This window comes from Astyanax mexicanus, chromosome 3 (genome assembly GCF_023375975.1).
Source record: "Astyanax mexicanus isolate ESR-SI-001 chromosome 3, AstMex3_surface, whole genome shotgun sequence".
Taxonomy (NCBI): domain Eukaryota; kingdom Metazoa; phylum Chordata; class Actinopteri; order Characiformes; family Acestrorhamphidae; genus Astyanax; species Astyanax mexicanus.
The window spans coordinates 33096238-33118798 of record NC_064410.1 but is presented as its reverse complement, the minus strand read 5'-3'; the positions used below and the strand labels follow the sequence as shown (position 1 = coordinate 33118798).

The 22561-nt window shown below is 37.0% G+C and overlaps 1 protein-coding gene across 2 annotated transcripts in view; it reads left to right on the top strand.

Moving 5' to 3' along the window:
• Positions 1-20787, top strand: part of ncaldb (neurocalcin delta b) — a 38290-nt gene extending 17503 nt beyond the window's left edge. For both annotated transcript variants that reach the window (XM_007254672.4, XM_007254673.4), the window contains exons 2-4: positions 9937-10333; positions 14585-14690; positions 15783-20787. In XM_007254672.4, the coding sequence (XP_007254734.1) occupies positions 9956-10333; positions 14585-14690; positions 15783-15877 (579 nt within the window). In that variant the 5' untranslated portion in view covers positions 9937-9955 and the 3' untranslated portion in view covers positions 15878-20787. The remainder of the gene's footprint in view (positions 1-9936; positions 10334-14584; positions 14691-15782) is intronic.
• Positions 20788-22561: the final 1774 nt, after the last annotated feature.

The window sequence follows — 22561 nt, the reverse complement described above, 5'->3', positions numbered from 1 at the left end:
GCAGGGGAGACAGGGATCTGGCCTGGAAATCCAGTCCAGATTCCAACTGTGTTCCACACAGCCCTTAGCTGATTGGAGGTTCAGTAAAGATAATTAATTGACTGGAGCTCACAGAGAATCACCAATTAAACCTGTTCTTTTTTTTATTTTTTATAATTTTATTTCTAATTCATCCATTTTTCTCCCTAATTTAGCACAACCAATTACCCAACCCACTTACTAGGACTCTCCCTATCACTAGTGATGCCCCAACACTCCAGGAGGGTGAAGACTAGCACACGCCTCCTCCGATACATGTGAAGCCAGCCACCGCTTCTTTTCAAGCTGTTTTTTTTTTTTTTTTGTGATGTGGGGATAGAGCGCCATCTACCCACCCGGAGGGAGCCCTCTGAGCGCTGGCAGCTTGATGGCAAAGCTGCATGATTGGGGGTTCGAACCTGCGATCTCCCGCTCATGGTGGCAGTGCTTTAGACCGCTGGACCACTCGCCACGAACCTGTGTTCTTCTAACCATAATTTAGTTTATTTACCAACAGCACATTCATCTCATTTATACTGTCAACATTTTATGATACATGTACCAAAAGAAATGATTCATAGTTCACAGGTACATGTTCCTACATGAATATACAATACTGTGCATAAGTTTAAGGAACTTAAACTTAGACCTAGATCTTATTTAAAACCATTTATCTCTTTAATATGAGTGTTTTTTTACTTGTAAAAACTCCAGATCGCAGTGCAGAACACAAATACAGGTGAACATAAATACAATGAGTAATGTCAAAAATGTATTATAATAAATAAAGTATTAGAGATTTACAAGAGATATCAGATAGCCTTACAATACTTTAAAAGTCATTAAATCAAGTCAAGTCAAGTCAAGAGGCTTTTATTGTCATTACATCTGAGTACAGGTACACAGTGTGATGAAATTACGTTCCTCCGGAACCATGGTGCAACATAGAACCACAAGCAATAGACAACATAAAGTGCAGGAGTGACGACAGTGCAACATAAAATTATAACACTAAATAACAATAAATACAATAAATACAAAAGACGAGACAATTTAAAGACAGGACAGTGCAGTACCGATACGGTATAATAAAGTGTATAGTTGGGATAAGGTGCAGAGATGTGTGACATACTGTAACATATAGAACATATATAATCACAGCAGTTACTGAGGTAGAGTTTATAGTTTTTAAGAGTGCAGCAAATAAAGTCATGTCAGCCTCTGTGTGCTGACTGGGTGTGTGTGTGGGTGAAGTTCAGTTCTTTGTGAGTGTAAAGGGGGGCGGGTGTACAGTTTAGTTTTGTGTAAAGGGGGGGGGTGTACAGTTTAGTTTTGTGCGAGTGTGTTGGGTGAGTGGTGGGTGGGGTGGGGGTTCAGTTCTGTCTCTGTGCGTTGAGAAGTCTGACTGCCTGGTGGATGAAGCTGTTGCAGAGTCTAGTAGTGGAGGCTCGGATGCTCCTGTATCTTCTGCCGGACGGCATCAGAGCGAAGAGTCCGTGTGAGGGATGGGTGGGGTCGTCCACAATGCTGGTGGCTTTGCGGATGCAGCGTGTGGTGTAGGTCCGCACTATCCGCTGTAGGGTCTTGCGGTCTGAGGTGTTGCAATTCCCAAACCAGACGGTAATGCAGGTGCTCAGGATGCTTTCTACAGTCCCTCTGTAGAACATGGTGAGGATGGGGGGTGGGAGATGTGCTTTCCTCAGTCTCCGCAGGAAGTAGAGGCGCTGCTGGGCTTTCTTGGTTATGGAGCTGGTGTTGAGGGACCAGGTGAGGTTCTCTGCAATGTGAACACCGAGGAACTTGGTGTTATCCACAATTTCCACAGCAGAGCCGTTGATGTTCAGCGGGTGGTGGACACCTGGAGCTCTCCTGAAGTCAACAACCATCTCCTTGGTTTTATCCACGTTAAGAGAAGGGTTGTTGGTTCTGCACCAGTCCGTCAGCCACTGCACCTCCTCTCTGTATGCTGACTCGTCGTTCTTGCTGATGAGGCCAACTACAGTTGTGTCATCAGCGAACTTGATGATGTGGTTTGAGCTGTACTTTGCAGTACAGTCATGAGTCAGCAGAGTGAACAGCAGTGGGCTGAGCACACAGCCCTGGGGGGCGCCGGTGCTCAGTATGGTGGTGCTGGAGGCGTTGTTTCCAATCCTGACTGATTGTGGTCTCTCAGTCAGGAAGTCTAAAACCCAGTTGCAGAGGGAGGAGTTCAGGCCCAGCAAGCTCAGTTTTCCTATCAGATGCTGAGGGATGATGGTGTTGAATGCTGAACTGAAGTCGATGAACAGCATTCGAACATAGCAGTCTTTGTTGTCCAGGTGGGTGAGAGCCAGGTGGAGCGCAGTAGAGATGGCTTCGTCTGTTGATCTGTTTGGACGATACGCAAACTGCAGAGGGTCCAGTGAGGACGGGAGCTGGTTTTTGATGTGCCTCATGACCAGCTTCTCAAAGCACTTCATGATGATGGGAGTAAGTGCAATGGGACGGTAGTCATTAAGGCAGGACACTTGAGACTTCTTCGGCACAGGGACGATGGTGGTCGTCTTGAAGCACGTCGGCACGATTGCAGTACTCAGAGAGATGTTGAAAATGTCCGTGAGAACATCCGTGAGTTGTTCTGCACATCCTCTGAGCACTCTGCCAGGTATGCTGTCTGGTCTGGGGGCTTTCCGTGGGTTGACTCGGAGTAGAGTTTTCCGCACATCAGCTGAGGACAGGCACAGTACCTGGTCGTTTGGAGGAGGTGTAGTCTTCCTTGTTGTCGTGTAGTTCTGTGCTTCGAACCTTGCGTAGAAGGAGTTCAGTGCATCTGGAAGGGAGGCATAGACAGTAGACAGTACTGGAGACAGTAACATCCTCAATGCACTTGCTGATGTAGCCAGTCACTGAGTCTGTGTACTCCTCCAGGTTGATGGAGTCATCAGAAGTAGCAGCTTCTCTGAACATGTCCCAGTCAGTGTGCTCAAAACAGTCCTGAAGAGCAGAGATGGCTCCTGGAGGCCAGGTTGTAACTTGCTTCTTCTCTGATTTGGCACGTCTGATGAGCTGTCTGTATGCTGGGATGAGCATGACAGAAATATGATCAGAGTAGCCGTAGTGGGGGCGGGGCTCTGCTCTGTACGAACCGGGAATGTTAGTATAACTGTTGGTAAACTGAAAATGAAGTGCTACCTCAGAGGACAGCATTGGAACTTTCACACCTTTTTAAGTTGAGAGGTGTTATCTTGTTAGTGGGGTTAAAAAGTGGTTAGGGTGCCAATGACACCCACAGTAAACAACGCAGTTGGTGGTATTGACTGTGATGTGGGATCTGGCTAGAATTGTTCATGTGAACCAGCACACATATCCAATGGGTCAGTACAGTGTTCTTTAGCTTCCATGTTACATGGAAAAACCATGGAACACAACACTAGTTCCTGTCCCATGACATTTGGCATGTCAGTGTATGTATACAATATGTATACAAATAATTATTTGTATATATGGAGACACAGAACAAATGAACTAGTACTGACAAACTGCCCTAAGTTAATATTTGTGTCAAAATGTTTATTAACATGAGTTCACCCAATTAAACAGGAATAATCATAATGTGCACTGCCTGGCCAAAAAAAAAGAATCTCCACCTGGATTTAAGTAAGTAAATGATGTGAGGTTGTTGCTGCAGTTGGTCTGCAGGTCTGGGTTCAGTTACAGTATGTGCTGAAAGAATGAGGTCAGCTGACTACCTGAATATACTGAATATAGACCAGGTTATTTAATCAATGGATTTTTTCTTCCGTGATGACACGAGCATATTCCAAGATGATAATGTCAGAATTCATGGGGCTGGAACTGTGAAAGAGTGGTTCAGGGAGCATGAGATCATCATTTTCACACATGGATTGTTCACCACAGAATCCAGACCTTAACCTCATTGAGAATCTTTGGGATGTGCTGGAGAAGGATTTGTGCAGAAGTCAGACTCTACCAACATCAATAGAGATCTTGGTGAAAAAGTAATGCAACACTGGATTGAAATAAATCTTGTGACATTTCAGATTATCGAAACAATGCCACAGTGAATGTGTGCTGCAATCAAAGCTAACGGCGCCCCAGCAAAATATTAGAGTGTGTGACTTTTTTTTGGCCAGGCAGTGTATTAAGTTAGTGTAATTTAAATATTGAAATTTTTTATATATTGTAATTTAAATCTTGTAATTTAAATGTCTCTTTTTTTTGGACTGTGCAGATGTAACAGCCATAAGAGAGAAGTACTGAGAGAGAGACAGACAGAGACAGAGAGAAAGAAAGAGAGAGAGAGAGAGAGAGAGAGAGAGAGAGAGAGAAAGATGACTGTCTAATCTGTAAAATTAAGTTTAGAGATGATTACTCATCGTATCTCTTCATAAAGTTTTCAAAATCCTCAAACAGTTTAAACCAGAGATAAACAAAACACCAATTAGCTGCTGCTGATTTGTTTATTGTGTGGGCTCTTTTCTCTGGAGTGTGTTATGTGTGTGTGTGTGTGTGTGTGTGTGTCCACCGAGAGGCAGCAGTGATTACACACTCTGTCTGTTTGATTCATAAACTCTGGGCCCATTGTTGTGGCAGATTAATTGATTGATTGAGGAAGTCTCTCAAAGTGCGAGTGAATTTCCTCTGCGCTCCATCGCTAATGGCCAGATTAGAAAGTCTGTCGTCATGACAACAAGGCGTAACATTATGCAAATACAGCAAATCCATTAAGCAATTAAAAAACAGCATCTGATGGCGATGCTGGAACAATTCTGATTAAAAACTCTGTATTCTTTATTGATACACAACAACACCTGTATAATTGCATTCAGTCCTCAATGAACAATAAATCCCACAGTGTGCACATGTATGTATGCTCACTACAGCACAGCAGTGCATACATAGCAGAGTGATACAGAAAGACAAGTGCAAGACTATTTAGAGAGCAAATGTATATCGAAGTGATCAAAATGACTTCTTTTCTATGGACAATACACAATTTTTGTGTCATTTTAAGACTTTACAGCCTATACTATTCTCTGAAGACAGAGCAGAATCAGTTTTAATTATTAATAGTATTCAGGCAGTAAATTAAATTAATAAATATCCTAAATAAACAAAAACAAACTAAATACAAAGATTCTGAATGACTAAGCCATTAGAAATGACTGTAAAACAACTTGGAATTAACTTCCACTGAAAGTTAAAGACATGTTTGTTTAAAAGAAGGAGATATAATTTAAGCCATCTGAGGTTAATATAAAAAAGAGAAGATATAAGTTGAGCAATTTGAGGTTAATTTAATAATAGACTAATATGAGTAATACTGATACATCACTGGAATACTGACATCAGTGCTGAGTGTTAGCGCAATACTTGTGGATGAGGCTAAAAAAAGATTTGAGACTGCTCACATGGACTCTCAAACCTGAATTGTTAGGATTTGTTTAAATATTGTCTGCAAACTATAAAAAAATAAATATTAATATAAATATTTTCTGCAACAAAATTTTGGCAACAAAGGTTGGATTTAGTCTGGATTGAGAAGAGAAGGGCTAAAAAGAATTAAGGCTAAATGTAGAACTGCTGAAAGAACCTAGGATGAATTAAATATGCAACAAAGAAAATGTGCAGCCAGTGAACTTTAAGGAAAAAAAGCAATTTATTTTTATTCATAATTATTTTTGTTTTTTAGATATTGAAACTCTTCAGGAACAAGGTTTAGTCATAACCATTTTTGTCAGTGATTAACAACATTTATCACCTTCCGGCCTTGTTTTAAAAAATAAATAGTTGAATTGCTTCTTGTGTTTTTCGAGACTTAATTTTACTTTTATATGTATATATTTGTAATTGTTAATTGTAATTATTTTAATCAGTTAGCTTTACGCTATTACTTTTTTTAGGTTTAGATTGTTTTAGTTGTGTTGGTTCAGCCGAAGAAATGCTTTAGCTTCTGTTGTTCACAACTTTCGATTTAGTTGTTTAGTGTTTTATTTTATAGCAAAATAACAAAAAAATAGAATAGAAATAAAATAGAAATAATAAAATAAATTCTAACTCACTTGAGTTCCTGTGCTGATAGAGGCTGGAGCTCTGCTGCAGTTCTTGTGTTTTCCAAGCAGATTTTTGAGCTGATGCTAAAGCTGTGTTTAGTAAAAATATGTTTACAGTAACAAACTGTAGTAGGACTGGAATAGTTTTTTTTATTAGCAATAATATTAGTCAAATTAATCAAAAAACGTCTGTGTATTAAAATATAGTGAAACTATTACTGCTATAGCAAGCTAACCATAGCTATTTTTTAGCAATGCTAATGTAGCTAGCTAACTAGCTACTGTAGTCCATGTTTACAGATAACAGTGTCATACAGTGTCAGCAACCACCCATATATCTATTTAAGATTACTGCATATAGTTTGTGGAAAGTGTTGAATGATTTAAATGTAGATTTACCACCATAATGTAGGAATTGATATTAGCATGGGATTCTACAAAAACAAACTTTAGACAACTGTGCTAGTTTTGATTTAATACACGGTTAATGCTTGTGAACAGTCACATATGAACACAGATTAAACATAGAGAGATACTCCATTAAAACCTTTTAATCTTTATTCTTAATCTGCATCCAGGAATGTGTAGTAGCTAACCTTAACTAACTGATTAATTTTTTTAACAGATGCTCGAGTCAAATGATAATAGAGTTCTTTTACTTCACCTCATTTTTGTTATAACAAATCACTTTTACCTCTGCTGAAGATTTTTATTAAGGAATCTACTTTTCTTCAGTTCTATTTAAGGCATTTATGGAGCACAGATTAAGCCTAGACCAGAACCATATTCCACGATGACTGATTCTCCATTAAAACCCTTTAATCTCTGTGCTTAATCTGCGTCCACTTGAGCAGAACAAAAGCTTCCTGATGACTGCGTTCTAATATGCAGTGAAAATCTCTCTAATTCACCAGCAGCGAGGGGGTTAGTGACGACAGATATCGCTGGGGTTAAGATCCCGCACAGAACATTAATACAATGAATTAAATCAATGAATAAAGCGTGCGTCCCTGCTTCCCTACTCACTTCCGTTTTTAATCTGTTTGGCATTTTTCATCTTTACGTGATTATTGCACATCTCTTTAGTAATTGTTATTGCAGTTTGAGGAAGCTTGACAGCGTGATTTCTGATAAATTAATTGCTTTATATTAAATCTATAAACTATGCATGCAAGTAATGAAACAGAAAAACACTTAGTTGGTGTAAAAGATCACATCTAACTTTAATTAATAAGACAATATAATGTGCTTTAATGTGTCTGGGGCTGTTGGTACAGATGGACACTCTCTCGCTCTTTCTCTCTCTCTCTTTCTCTCAGCTGACAGGCTGATGGAGGGTTTCCTGTTTACTGGACATAATTCACTGGATCTCTTTTCTCTATTAAAGGGCCCATATCAAAATAATAAAACAGGCTAATTTAAATTCACTCTTTTTATGGTGGCACAAAATCCATTTTATTTACATATGCACAGCAGATTAAATGATGAGGAGGAATTGGTTTGTGGCCAGTAGGTAGCCAATCAGAAGCTCATTTACAACCGCAAACCACAAAAAAGAAAGAAAGAAAAAGGAATGCTGTATTTCTTACATTACCTTTGACTTTTATTTAATTGCAGAAGGTGTAATGCCAAAATATTTAATACTTTGTCTGGTCAACTTTACTTTATTTTTTTTGTATATGTATATGTCCTTTCCTGCAACACATTTAGTAAAATAATGATACTTAGAAAAAAAGTGGAAGAGATTTGCCTATATCCCCCATCTACTCTGCATAATATCATTAAGTGATTGAAGGAATTGGGGGGATTTCATTGTGTAAAGGTCAAGTGTGCAAACCCAAGAAGAACACCTGTGATCTTTAATCCCTCAGAAGGCACAGCATCAAGAACCATCTTTCAACAATAGCTGATTGAAGCACATGAGTGAAGGATTACTTTTTTTTTTTTACCAAACCTTTATCAAGCATTAATATATTGAGTTGCATTCACAGGTGACGCATAAACGTTTATCATGCCAAACACAAGCCTTATGTTAACCATGACCAGATGTGGTGTCCACTTCTAAAGTATCTGGGATGGACCATCACTCAGTGGAAACATGTTTTGGTCAGATGAATGAGTTTTTTTTTTTAGTTTTTTTTTATGCAGAGCGTTAAAACTAATATTATTTAATATGGTTTAAGAATAGAAAATAATTTCTAAACATACAAATCTTTTATACTGAGCTTATAGTCTATGTGCAAAAACACAAAAAAAGAGTAATACGGACAAGTAAAGTGTGCACTGCGCACTTGTTTGATTTATTACTTTGCTATATTGTGATTATAGCTTTATATAAAATAAAATAGCATTACAAAAAACAGATGCCTGCGTCACAGACTATTTTCATAAGCCGACCCGGTCCGAAGAAAATGGCAGTAAAGTTCGGGCAGAAAATCTAAGCTCTAATAGAATAGGGTTTTTGTCAAAACACTTCTGTGTTGAAATGAAATAAAAGTAAAAGCAAAGAAAAACTAAAACAATGCATTTTCATATTCGCCTTTTTCCCTACATATATAGAAGTATTCCTACAGACATAGTAACAAAAACAGAGTGCAAATGTTGTGTATAAACCGAGGTGTGTGTTACAGTCTCTCATTATGTAGGTATTGTTTAAATTATAATAGACAAAGCTGCTTTACAAATAAGACAAATAAGAGAGTGTGTGTGTGTCTGTCTGTCTGTTTGTGCGGTTTCTTTTTGGCTGCACATAATTCCTCTGCTGCTTTTTACTTCTCCGTAAGAGAAACAGGTTGTGGTGTGTGAGAGCGATTTGCATCAGGAAATGATGCTGGTGCATCTGCTTGTGTGTACACACACACACACACACACACACACATGCACAGACACATAGACACATCTAGGTGAGGGAGTGTGTGTATGTGTTCATGCAGTGGAAAGTTCAGTTGGTAGATAGGTATAGGGAGGTTTGTGTGTGTGTGTCTATGTGGGTTTGGGTTAGGCGTTGGATATTGTCATGACATTTACACACAGCGGTGTACACAGTGACATACACACCAGTAGTTAATCGTCAACATACATACATACAGACATTACTGGGAAAAAAAACATATATACAGCTCTAGAAACAATTAAGAGACCACTTTAGTTTCTGAATCAGGTTCTCTGATTTTGCTATTTATAGGTATATATTTGAGTTAAATGAACATTGTTGTTTTATTCTATAAACTACAGACAACATTTCTCCCAAATTCCAAATATTGTCATTTAGAGCATTAATTTGCAGAAAATGAGAAATGGCTAAAATGACAAAAAAGGTGCAGAGCTTTCAGACCTCTAATAATGCAAAGAAAACAAGTTCATATTCATAAAGTTTTAAGAGTTCAGAAATCAATATTTGGTAGAATAAAATGTTTAATCACAGTTTCATGCATCTTGGTATGTTCTCCTCCACCAGTTTTACACCGCTTTTGAATAATGGATTTATGCCACTCCTGGTGCAAAAACTCAAGCAGTTCAGTTTGGTTTGATGGCTTGTGAGCATCCATCTTCCTCTTGATTATATTCCAGATGTTTTCAATTTGGTAAAAAAAACTCAGCATTTTTAAGTGGTCTCTTATTTTTTTTCAAAGCTACACACACACTAACACACTAACAGCATATATATATATATATCATCGCTTCACTAAAGCGAGTAAACTAGGTGCTGCATTGAAACTGGAACACATTCAAAGCTGTTGTCTCTATGCTTCTGTTTCTTTTCAGTTCAATTAAAAATGGAAAAATTGTTTTAGGTCCTAATGCCAAAAAGTTATGAAAATAATGCTCTTTCTCTCTGTTTCTCTCTTTCTTTCTCTCTATACAGTTAACTTATACTTGTTGAGATGGGGAAACAAAACAGTAAGCTCCGTCCCGAGGTGATGCAGGACCTGATTGACAGCACTGAGTTTACAGAGGCAGAGATTCAGGAGTGGTATAAGGGCTTTCTGCGGGACTGCCCCAGCGGAGCCCTGTCCATGGAGGAGTTTAAGAAAATCTATGGAAACTTCTTCCCCTACGGAGACGCCTCCAAATTCGCTGAGCACGTCTTTCGCACCTTCGACGCCAATGGCGACGGCACCATCGACTTCCGGGAGTTCATCATCGCCCTCAGCATCACATCCCGTGGCCGCCTGGACCAGAAACTGAAGTGGGCCTTTAGCATGTATGACCTGGATGGTAACGGGTACATCAGCAAGGCTGAGATGCTGGAGATTGTGCAGGTATGTGTGTCTGTGTTTTCCTTAATGTTGTAAAACCAGAGAAAATTTGAATTAGAAAATGCGCATTATATGTATCGCACATTAACTCAGTGAGCACCTTCTTCTTAAATACACTGTACACCTACTAGATGTGGTCGATATGGTCCTAAAATAATATCAAAATATTATTAGTATTTTCGTGATAAAGAGACTCTTGGCAATTTGACAAAACACTGAATTAAACTACTGCAACAAAGTGAAAATTATATTTTTTTATTGCATGCGATATGATATGGCACACCCCTAACTAATATACTAAAAAATACAAAAAAATTTATGAAAAATGAGAATGGTGTGATTTTTTTTGTTTTGCTAAAAACATCAGTACCCTGATGTGATAATTAGGGGTGGGTAATATGTCACAATATTTCAGGTTATATTATTATCCATCTTCCTCTTGATTATATTCCAGAAGTTTGCAATTTGGTAAAATCAAAGAAAATCATTTTAAGCAGTCTCTTGTTGTTTTCCCGAGCTGTACATCTCTGGAAATTAATGAACATTTAGATTTTTATAGAGTATCATATCTACTTCAAAACTTAAGCATCACCTTCACATCGCAACTGGTGAGTAATGGGGTCCAAGCAGTGCCTGGTATTAAAAAGCCAGAAGAGAACAAGCCAATAACTCAGACTGATTGTCTAGTGAAAACGTCCATATCGGTTGTTTGTAACTGTTTTGTAAATCAACCCATTGCTATGCAAAAAAGGGGAACAAAGGGGAAACTGCATTAATTTAAATGTCATTTGAGTACCTTAATCTACTCCTTTAGTAGTGATTGCAGTTTCTATATTGGATGCATCAGACGTTTCATTACAGGTGCATATTGCATATAGACAATTGCAGCATCATACTAATGCAGCATATTATTACAAATAGATACTAATATTTATTCCATATACAGAATGTAATGTACATTACCTTACAGTATACATTACATCCTTGCCGAATAATAAATATTTTGTGCTCTCAACTGCAGCATTTATTTAAAAAAAAAGTGATTAAGAGGAGTACTCTGGACTAGAAGGTCACTCGTCAGTCTCTGTTTAAATTCAAAGACTTCAGCTAAGGGCTTTCAGCTTTCAACTTTTCCATTACTGCAGTTAGACCTATTGTATTCTCCCACCTCCACACCAATCCACCCACTACCAGCGCACGTATACACACACACACACACACACATACACACATACACACCACCCACCTCTATACTGCTATAATAGCAGTATATTACATCATATACCTTCATGTAACACAAATCACGAACAAACACTTGACGGTCACACCTCTCACTTCCACCTCTCACTTCCCAGTTTATCACTGCTCCCCTTCTTGCGCTTTTAGTCAAGAATTTTCCCCACATACAGAAGTTCCGTACCAACAAACGTTTTCCCTCAGACCAGAAATGGAGCTGATCAGCTGATTAAGTCCAATTTGGTGTCTGAAGTCAGACCCCACCAATAAGCATCTTACTGACTGCATATCTACATCTTTACACACTGACTTCACACTCAGTTAGTGCTCACTTATCAATAGTAGACACCTTGACTGTTTGTAAAATTACCCATTGCTGACCTCTAGCTGCAAGGAAAAGACAACAGGTGACTCAACCTCCAAAAAAACAGAAGTTTGCTTATTTATATAATATATAATCCCAGGTAGCTCACTTATATATTATATAAATCCAGGCTGTTATACAGTATATTATATAAATGTTGGAGACTCAAGGGTTCCCCCGTTCCAAGGCTATGTTCAGACTGCAGAAAAGTTGGATTTCTTTCTCAAACCAGATCTGTTGAGATCACTGTTCATACTGATGTTTGCAAGGGATCAGATCGGATTTGCATGTCTTAACATCATAAACATGCTGTGGTAATGAGGTCAGCGGCAGTCGCTAACTTTCTCTGCTCTTTTTGGGGCCTCCCACGTCGCTCACTCTGGATTTTGTAATCTGATTTGAGTGTCCATACTGCATCTGTACAAATAGAGTTGTGGTTTAATTTTAAACCACCTCCAAATGTTGTATTCATCCGATTTGCGCAAATATTTCATACTTCAGTTTTAATGTTTCAATAATCAGTCTGGAAACAATCTAAATATGCCAAAGTTCTGATTTGAGCTGGCATTCTAAAAACATAGCCCCACAAATCAGATGCACTCTAATTATTTACAAAGCTCTTTAATCAGGTATGTCTGAGCCTATAAAACACTTTTCAAAGCCAAGACATTTACATTTTCCATTTACATTTACGGCATTTAGCAGAAACTCTTATTCCAGAGTGACTTACAAGTTTTTTTCTATTACAGAGGTAGGCCAATGTAGGGTTAGGAGTCTACCCCAAGGATGCTTATTGGATTGTAGCACGGCATAGTCACCTAGACTGGGAATTGAACCCTAGGTTCCCACATGATGTGGTACTAGCTCACTAGCATGGAGTGGTGTTATCTACTGTGCCCCACCAACCACAAAAAATTGTCAGAGAGAACGAACTTGACTTTTGGATTTCATAATTTTTGTAGTATTCTTTTGACAGTAGAAGACTTAGACACCACAACCATGACCAGAACCCAATTATCAATTTACTGATAACTAAAGACCCAACAGACAGCTGGTTCTAACCTCTGCTAAGATTGTTCCAGTGATCAAAGTTGTGCTTAGAGCCGTCCAGGAAAGAAGAACTGCATCAAGCCACACGGGAGTGATCTCAGACAACAAATTAACAGCAACAGAAGTGATGAGTCAGAACAACAACTCTCACTGAAGCTTCCCTGAGCGTGAACAGAGCAGGGCTGCTGTGACACGGGGAACAGTTGTGATTAAACCACGCTGGCTTGACACTAATAGACCAATTATACACAGCATCAGGACAGAAAGCAAAACAGCTTGTAATCACACATCATTCACAATTTCTGTAAGTGTCTTATCATCGCAGGCTTTGTCCCGTAAATGTTCAGTGCAAAAGTAGAATGACAAATAGCAAACTTTAGGCTCATAGACCGGAGGACAGATCTGAGAGTTCCTGTAGTTTAACAAGACCTTCACCTCACCCACTTCTTCTTTTGCAAATATTTAGATTTCTTTCCATTTTTCACCAAAGAACATAATTGTGCACCAAAGACAGACACCAAAGACTTTCTACACACCGTCTACACTAAAGACCATAATTTTACACCAGTGACAATCAGTCTCAACCAAATTCCATCATTCTTTACAAACACCATTTACCACCCAACATCGTCATTCACCACCCAACATCGTCATTTACCACTCAACATCGTCATTCACCACCCAACACCAGCATTCACCACCCAACACCATCATTCACCATCCAATACCATCATTTTATACCAAATACCATTATTGTACACAAAAGACAATTACTCTTAACCAAATACCATCATGCTTTCAGAAACACCATCATTCCCATTTCAACACTATCAATTCTACACGTAACACCATTAATCTCCACCAAACACCATTCTTCTCCAAACAGCAGAATTCTTTATTAAATACCAACATTGTTCACAAAAGACAATCACTCTCACTTAAATTTGTCCATGGTTTTACAAACAATCTATATCCAGTACCATCATTCCACCCAACATCTTTATTATTTCACAAACACCATCATTCTGTGCCAATGACCATCATTCTACAACAAAGACAACCAGTCTCAACCAAACACAATCATTATTTACCGAAATAATAATTTTACCTTAAAGTCTATCATTCTAGACCAAATTTCCACCAAACACAATCATTCTCCATCCAAAATCTAAATTTCCCACCGAAGTCTTTCATTCTACACCAAAGAACATAATTTTCCACCAAACACCATCATTCTCCACCCAAAAGCAAAATTTTACACCAAATTCAATACTTTTACACCACATATCCAGTACCATAATTCTGTGCCAATGGCCATCGTTCTACAACAAAGACAACCAGTCTCAACCAAACACAATAATTATTCACCCAAAATCATAATTTTACTTCAAAGTCTATCATTCTAGACCACATATCGATATTCTCCACCAAACACCACCATTTTACATCCAAACCCATGTCTACGTTTCCAAGTCACTGTTTTATGATGTGGTCCTGCTTTCTTTGGTACTGAATCTCTGCAATGACCCAGCACCCATCTCTGCTTGTTGATTATTAATATGAAACTGAACTTTCTCCTTATTTGCTCTCTCTCTTCTCCTCAGGCCATCTACAAGATGGTTTCCTCAGTGATGAAGATGCCGGAGGATGAGTCCACACCTGAGAAACGCACAGAGAAGATCTTCCGCCAGATGGACACAAATCGTGACGGTTGGTACAACTTTTTCATTTTAATTAGATGAACAAATGATCAGTTGAGGCGTATCACATATGTTACATTATTACTGTACACATTCTGTTCATTCTGTCAATAAAAGATTGCTAAAGCGTTAGTATTATCTAGAACACAATTGCCAGGATAGTGTGGTTAGGTTGTAGTAGTCTGCTACTTGCTAAGATTCTATTAAATTTTGCTTCACAGAAACTATATGGAGGCCTGTAGCCAATAGTCACTAGTGAAAACATTGTTTGCTTACTGTGTTCCATGATTAGTTAAAAATGACCTGAAAATGCCATTCAAAATCCAATCTCTAATAGTGGATATAGTTTATAAAATCCTTTTTAAGGCCAGTTTTTAGGTACAAAGAGTGTAATAGAAATGTGCCATTCAGTCCCAGTTCATATTAATTATACAGAAAAGAAATGGAAAGAGCAGGCAAATGCATTTACATATATATGCCTTTTCAACTTGTAGCACTCTGCACTCATTTATGCTAAGTGTTTCAGTATAGCCTACTTTTTGAATGCGGAACAAAATAGCCATATATCAGTCTTAAAGATACAGTAACAATTTGTTTCTGTTAATTCTAAGATTTGAAAATGAAAATGAAATGAAATGAAATATGACTGTTTTTGAACATAAAGCGATGCATCCTTTAAAGTGTACCAGTTATAGATATGTTGTTAAGAAAATTATAAATGGTCATTATAAGGCCAGTACCAGTTACTGGTACTTTTTGCAAGAACAAGTATGCGAACCCTTTGGGTTCTCTGTATATGTATATGTTTGCATGGTTTTATTTAATAACTGGTTGATCCTCCTTTGACAGCAATAGCCTCAACTATGCAAACTTATAATTTGTCTGTGGTATTAGTTTAAGCAGACTGTGTTTGTCTATTGTTGTAACTTAGATGAAGATCAGTACAGATTTAATGACCAATTTATGCAGAAATCCAAGTAAACCCAAAGGGTTTGCATACTTTTTCTTACAACTGTAGAAATTCATTGTGTGGAATAGTAGTGTAGCTCTGAGAGTTTGGTTCTGAGAGGTACTGACCTGTGATCTTGGTGTTGTGCCTCAGGTAAACTGTCTCTGGAGGAGTTTGTTGAAGGAGCGAAGAGCGACCCATCCATCGTGCGACTCCTGCAGTGTGACCCCAGCAGTGCCGGACAGTAAAGCTGGAAGGCACCCCCTACTGTCCCAAACTAATTAATGCAGGTCCTCTTCTTTTAACTTAAATGCAGTTCAGGCCCCCCACGTCTCCGGAGGAAATGTGGCAGCGGGAGCAGGCGAGGTGCTTTTTGCTGAGAGAAGCATGTACACACACTCCTCCCACACTCACCTGCTGCCCTACACACACCCAGCGGGCTCCTACACACACACACACACACACCTCCATACCTCCACAGAACCACTCACTCCAGCTAAACCCCACAGCGGTGTGTGTATATGCCTCTTTCTGCATGTTTGAACTCTTTGAAGTATTTGGGAGTCTTTTTTAAAGAAAGAGGAAACTGGGTGGACCAGTCAGAAAAGGACGGATGTCATCCAGACAGACTGGTAAGGTCCGACGTCGGACTAAATGCAGGACAGGTACAGGAATTGTCCACAAAAAAAAAAAAAAAGAAAAACTGATTTTGCATTATATCCAAAAAAAAGAATTTACTCAGTGGTTATAACCATCTAAGTTCAATTCATGCCATTTCTCTGAAATGCCCATCCTTCCCACCTAATAACATAAAAATAACATTTCAACATGAGTAAATTGCTCAAATTGAGTTGGGGCTATCTGGGTCTAGGATATTTTTTACTTGAAGTTTTTTGTAACATTAAATATATGATTAATTACTGTCTAGGAGCAGTTTTGGGTAGAAGCATCCAGTATATTGGTTCTACTTTTACAAGTTAAAAAAAAAATTAAAACAACATATACCAAAATTAGACTATAAAATATTACAAATGATCAAAAACATGTTTGATACTGTTAAAAGCACAGGCGTCAGACGTTTAGCAGTAATATAAGGATCATTCCACACTGGCTCACATTAGGCTTGGCAGGTCGTGCCATGGACTTCTAGGAACAAATTCTGGAAAAATCTTCTAATGTAATTTATTTAGTCATGTAAAATGTATTAATTTTAAAGTTTTTTTCTGAGAGGTTTTAAATCACATCCTGAATATTAAGTTTAACAGAGCTGAAATATTAAATGGGTAAAAAATATGAGATGAATTATATTTTATTTTAGTATAGACTAGTTTTTTAATCATGTCTCACCTGGTGTTAACTTGTTGGATATACTTTTCATGTCAGAAAGTCTTGAAAAATACATCTTGGGAAAACTTTTCTGTTTAAACTGTTATATCAGCATATCTGTAATTTGCAAGTTACTTTAACAAATAACTTTTCTTATTTGTGAAAATGATTTTACATAATCTTGAACACTGACTAACTATATATAATATAAATTGTAGGTAATTTATACCATTATCTCAAATAAAAAGTGACATATTTCAGCTTAGTTAAATCATTCTGTAAAAATCTACACTTAATTTTAAGGATTTGGTTTATCTCCAGACCGGGCAAACTTTAAATATTATTAACTAAAAATTAAAAGTGAAATTTTACATGCCTGCATGAATTAAACAAAATATTTTTCCAGTAAACCTTTGCCATGATCTGCTACGTTCAAAGTGAGTTAGTGTGGTGTGTCCTATTGTGAAATATAAGCAAAAAGATCTGTAGTTATAATTGTGACTGAATACATTTTATTCACATATAGAAGCGACTGTTTCATTGATGGTTGATGTCCATTTGACTGCTCCAAGAAGGAGGACATCCAGTTATATATATATATATATAGCTAATATTTATTCTTTTACTTGGTGATCACTTTGTGGCAGCGTTGTCACTCTATGAGATTTTTTAGTTCATGTTTTTTTTCCTTTCAATGCAAATATAATAATCATATGTACAGTATGTTCATATTTATGTAGGACTGTGAGGAGGGTGAAAAAGTGAAGACTACATATTTTTGCTATGCACATCATTGTATACCCCCCTGCCCCAACACACACATACACACTCATTGAATAAATAGGGAACTGCCCCCTTTATCCAAATATACCCCAATATTATCAGTTATCAAAGTTACACAGTTTCTGTTTGGTGTCTTACCTTTGCTTGTTTAGTTTTACACTGGAGCTACACAGGCTAATGTAGCTAACAAGTAATGCTAGCTTATATTCCACCAGTTAGCATAATGCTAACTCCATATCTAAATCATCACATATGCTTCCTCCCCGCCACACTGAGACCCTAAACTAAACCCTCGACATTCATTCACTGGAATGAGTGGAAAAAGCTTATTAAAAACATACCAAACTGTTATACGAATGTTAACATACTGAGTGTGTTTAACAAGTACTTCCTGTTTAAGTGACCATGAAACTGGTTATTTTTAATATAATACAGAATGTCAGTGTTATTGATTGTTGCTGTTAATGTGTTCTTATTTTTCTCATTTGTATCTGATTTTTTTTTTAAATAAACTATAAATATAAGAAAGTCCAGTTCACTCCTCCATTCAGTACATATATATTTTTAATTGATTGTTTTTTGTGATGCCTGTTAGAGAGAGTGCTCAGTGTGATACAGTTACACTTTTTGAAAATCGAGCCCTGTTTAATTCTGAGGGATAAAGTCAGAGGGTTATGAATATATGATTGATGATGATAAAACAGATGATAATAAAACAGGAGCAACAATAACAGTAAAGCAAACCATTTGTCAATTATTATTTACTAATAAAATTAAATAAATTTAGGGAATAATAATGAATATAAGTAAATAATAATAAATAATATTTAGTTTTATTGCATTGACTGGGAATTAATTGGAAATTTAACTAAAACAGTTCCATTAAACAATACATCAAATAAACATAATATAATAATTAAGGATAATAATTAGGACGTTAATAATTGTATCAGTTACTATCAATTACTATTAAAATACTTGATTTTAAGAATTTGGTTACAGCTGTGAAAAAGCAACGTCTCAGCTCGAATTTTGAAAATCTGAATGGAAAAAAAAATAAAGGTTTTAATTTGTTGGATATACTTTTTATTTCAGGAAGTTTTGAAAAATACATTTCGTGAAGTACAACCTTTCTGCACTTTTGGTTAATTTAATTGGGAAACTGTACTTTGCAAGTTAATGAGACGGAAATTTCCTTATTTTTGAAAACTTTTGAAGATTTTTTAAATTATGTTAAATAATCTTGAACACTGACAAACAATTATATTTCTATATTTATATATTATATATATTTTTTTTATTGTTACATCCTTTAATAAATTGTGCGTAATTGTTACCATTATTCCATATTATTTAAAGTGATATGTTTTAGCTTAGTTAAGTCATTCTGTAAAAAATCTACACTTAATTTTTTAAGATTTGGCAATTGGCAATTTTTATCAGTTAACTACTGGCCCTGTGGAAAGGCCGATTAAAGACAGCAAAAAGCAAAGAATAAGAGTATTTTCACACCTGTAGTTTGTTTTCCTGGTCCGAATCAGTTATTGAGTTCATTTACTTGGGCGTTTTCTGCCTCAGTTTGGTTTGTTTTCACACAGGTGCAAACCTAAATGCACCAAAATGCACCCCAACAAACCACACGAGTCTCTTTTGATTGGTCAGAGCTGTCTGGAATGGAAGTAAGAAGGTCATTATAGCATGAAAGTTCTGTGTTCCAGACTAGCACAGATATTTGTGCAATATGAAGCTGATTTACTACTGAACACGCTCACAAACACAGTGTTTTTTGGGGATTTCTGCACAGTAAGCAGAGTTGCGCAGATGTGAGAGGCAAGCATTGTACAAATCGTTTTAGTGTGAAGCAGCTTAGCATGAAGCAGCAGCAGAGACAGCATTTGTTCATAGCTAAAATAATTATTTAGGTAATGTATCAGGGTAAACTGCACATAAACAGTCGTTTAGCTCAAATAAAAGGATACTTTGTTTGATACTTGAGTCAGATCGAAACCCGATCACATTCTCACCCCAAATGAACCGCTAGGAGTTTGCTTGGAACAATTTCTGATTTCACACCTGCCGAAACAAACCACACCCAGAGTAAAAACCAACCAGGAGTCCAAGAGTTTCTTTTAACCAGACCAACATTTTATTCACAGATAAAATAAAGCTAATTACCAATGTAGTGCTGGGGATTTATACTTTAGTGTGGTAACAAAACTGTCAAGCCTCTTTTATTTTGTGAACTTTAGAATAAAGATTAATCATAAGGGTAAATGTGATTTCTTAGATTTTCAAATGGCCATTGTATTCAAACAAATCTAATATTTAGGTGTGAGAAAAAAAAAGTTTTAAGAATGTAAATCGCCAATATTGTCACGGTCATTTAAAAACCTTCTCAATTTTTAACTTTAATTTGAATCTCTCAGTTGTCCTTTAAATTGTGTCAAAATGTCATGATGAATGGACCAAAATACATGAAAAAATAATATATTTTTTACATTTACTTATATATATATATATATATATATATATATATATATATAGTCACATTTACTCACCTCAACATGCCTTTTGCAATCATTTAGTTCCCTGTGGGCAATGCTAAAATCACTATTACAAACCGTACAGTGGGCAAGACTTTCATTGTTTTTTTTACTTTTACTAGATGTGGATATACTTTAGAGTAGTCAGAGGTGAAATGAGTTTTGATGGGAGTCATGAAACTCCTGAACGCATCCCATCCAAGAGGGAGACAAACATTGTCCACCCACACTAAAAACTGATTGGCTGACTCACAGACTCTTTGCAGAGAATAGGCCAATCAGAACTCTCTTTGTTTTGCATGCACCCTATGAATATGCAAACGAGGAAAGCGTCTTTTTCCCACACGCAGTTGGGGAGAAAGTCTGTCGCCTGTGTGCACGTTTGTGTTCACTCTTGGGCCACTCGTTATAGATTCCGGGAGATTTTATTTGACTTGCGGGCATCAGGGATCTGTTGTTGATATGCGGTAGACTCCCGCCACTTCCAGGGGATTTGGGAAATCTGCTACAGTAGCCTCATTACTCCAGTGTAAAACTAGAGAATTAAACTTCAGACACCAAACATGACTTGAATGACACAAACTGATCTTCCCCCACTGTCCTGTACTGCTACTGTCACACACATGCAACCCGTGATCTAAACACAGTATCAAACTATAAGACTCTGAGTGTGTATAGTGTAAATAGTGTGTGAGTGTGGCTAAATCTTGTACATGAATCGTGTGTCAGATGCTGTGAATGTTTACCGCCACTCTTCTGTTCCACTCTTCTGAAAAAACAAGCTGTTGAATCTAAACAGCAATAATACCCGTCGTTAATTTTTAATCTGACTGAATTTATTCTGGCTTGCTTTCTTGAAACTCACACAACCGCAGCTTTTTTGCACACATGAACCTGATCTTGTGTTTATTTTAAGCTATTTCTGACTCCTTATGTGTCTGGTTGTGTGTATGTGCATTTTGTGTGTGTGTGAGAGTGCATGCACAGTGTTTGTTGAGTACGTCTCGTTTTACTCGTGTTTGTCTGTGCATATGTCAGAATCTGCGATGGTGAGAGGGTGTGAACAATAACTGAAGGCATTGTCATTGTGACTGTATGTATGTACAGTAACACGCTCAGGGCTAGCAGAGACTGTGCTCTATACAAAGAGGAAGTGAATGCTAAATCGCTAATGCTAACATTGATGTAATTTAATTTATTCCCCCCTTTTACAAAAGAAGTGTAATGTACAAATGCACAATCGCACCTTTTGGGACCACCTAAATAGGTAAAGAAAGTTCCAGAGGTCTGAAATGTCACAATGCTTTAAATATATAAAAATATTTCAATTCTATTGTCCAGAATTTCACTTCCGAATTGTGCACAATAGCAACAAAGTGGTCAAGTGCCAAATATTGAAATCATGTATGAAGAAAAGCCAGTATTTTATGGATTTATACTGTATGATTATTAATAATTGAACAAAATGTTTGTCTTCATCATTTTGTAGTTTTTGTATGGTAACCTGTGCTTTGTGTCTCTGTAGCTTCTAAAAAAAACAAAAGATGTCTGTTTGGGTTTTAAATTAAAAGTCTTGAAAAATATCACTGTGTGTGAGACGTTTCTGTGTAGAGTAAAACTAAACTTTTTCTTTGTACAGAAAGTCATCATGCGTGATAGTTTATTTTAACATTAGAGGAGATTGTTTCTATCTGGATTGGCTGTAGAGAGTTTTGACTAGGATTCCTTCCAGCCGTTTTTTCAATCAACTGAGTGTAATGTTGTCGTATGACCACTAGATGATATGGGCAGTGTCTCCATATGAGGCCAAAGGGTCAACGTTTAAAAAAAAAAGTATCATGGTAGAGAGCAGCAAAAATGTAATGTCCCTATATGAGGACGCAGGGTCTAAAGAGGTTAAATTACAAATAGTTGAAAAATCTTCATATCAGATGTAGGGTGGTAGCTTCGTACACTTTCATAATTTCAAAAATTGACAAAACTCACCACTTCACTTTCTGAATCCGTTTCTCAGATTTTGCTATTTATAGGTATATGTTTGAGTAAAATAAACATTGTTGTTTTATTCCATAAACTACGGACAATATTTTTCCCAAATTTCAAATGAAATTATTGTCATTTAGAGCATTTACTTGAAGAAAAAAAGAGAAATAACAAAAAAGATGCAGAGCGTTAGACCTCAAATAATGCAAAGAAAACAAGTTAATATTCACACAGTTTTAAGAGTTCAGAAATCATTTAGTGGAATAACCCTGGTTTTTAATCACAGCAGTTCAGCTT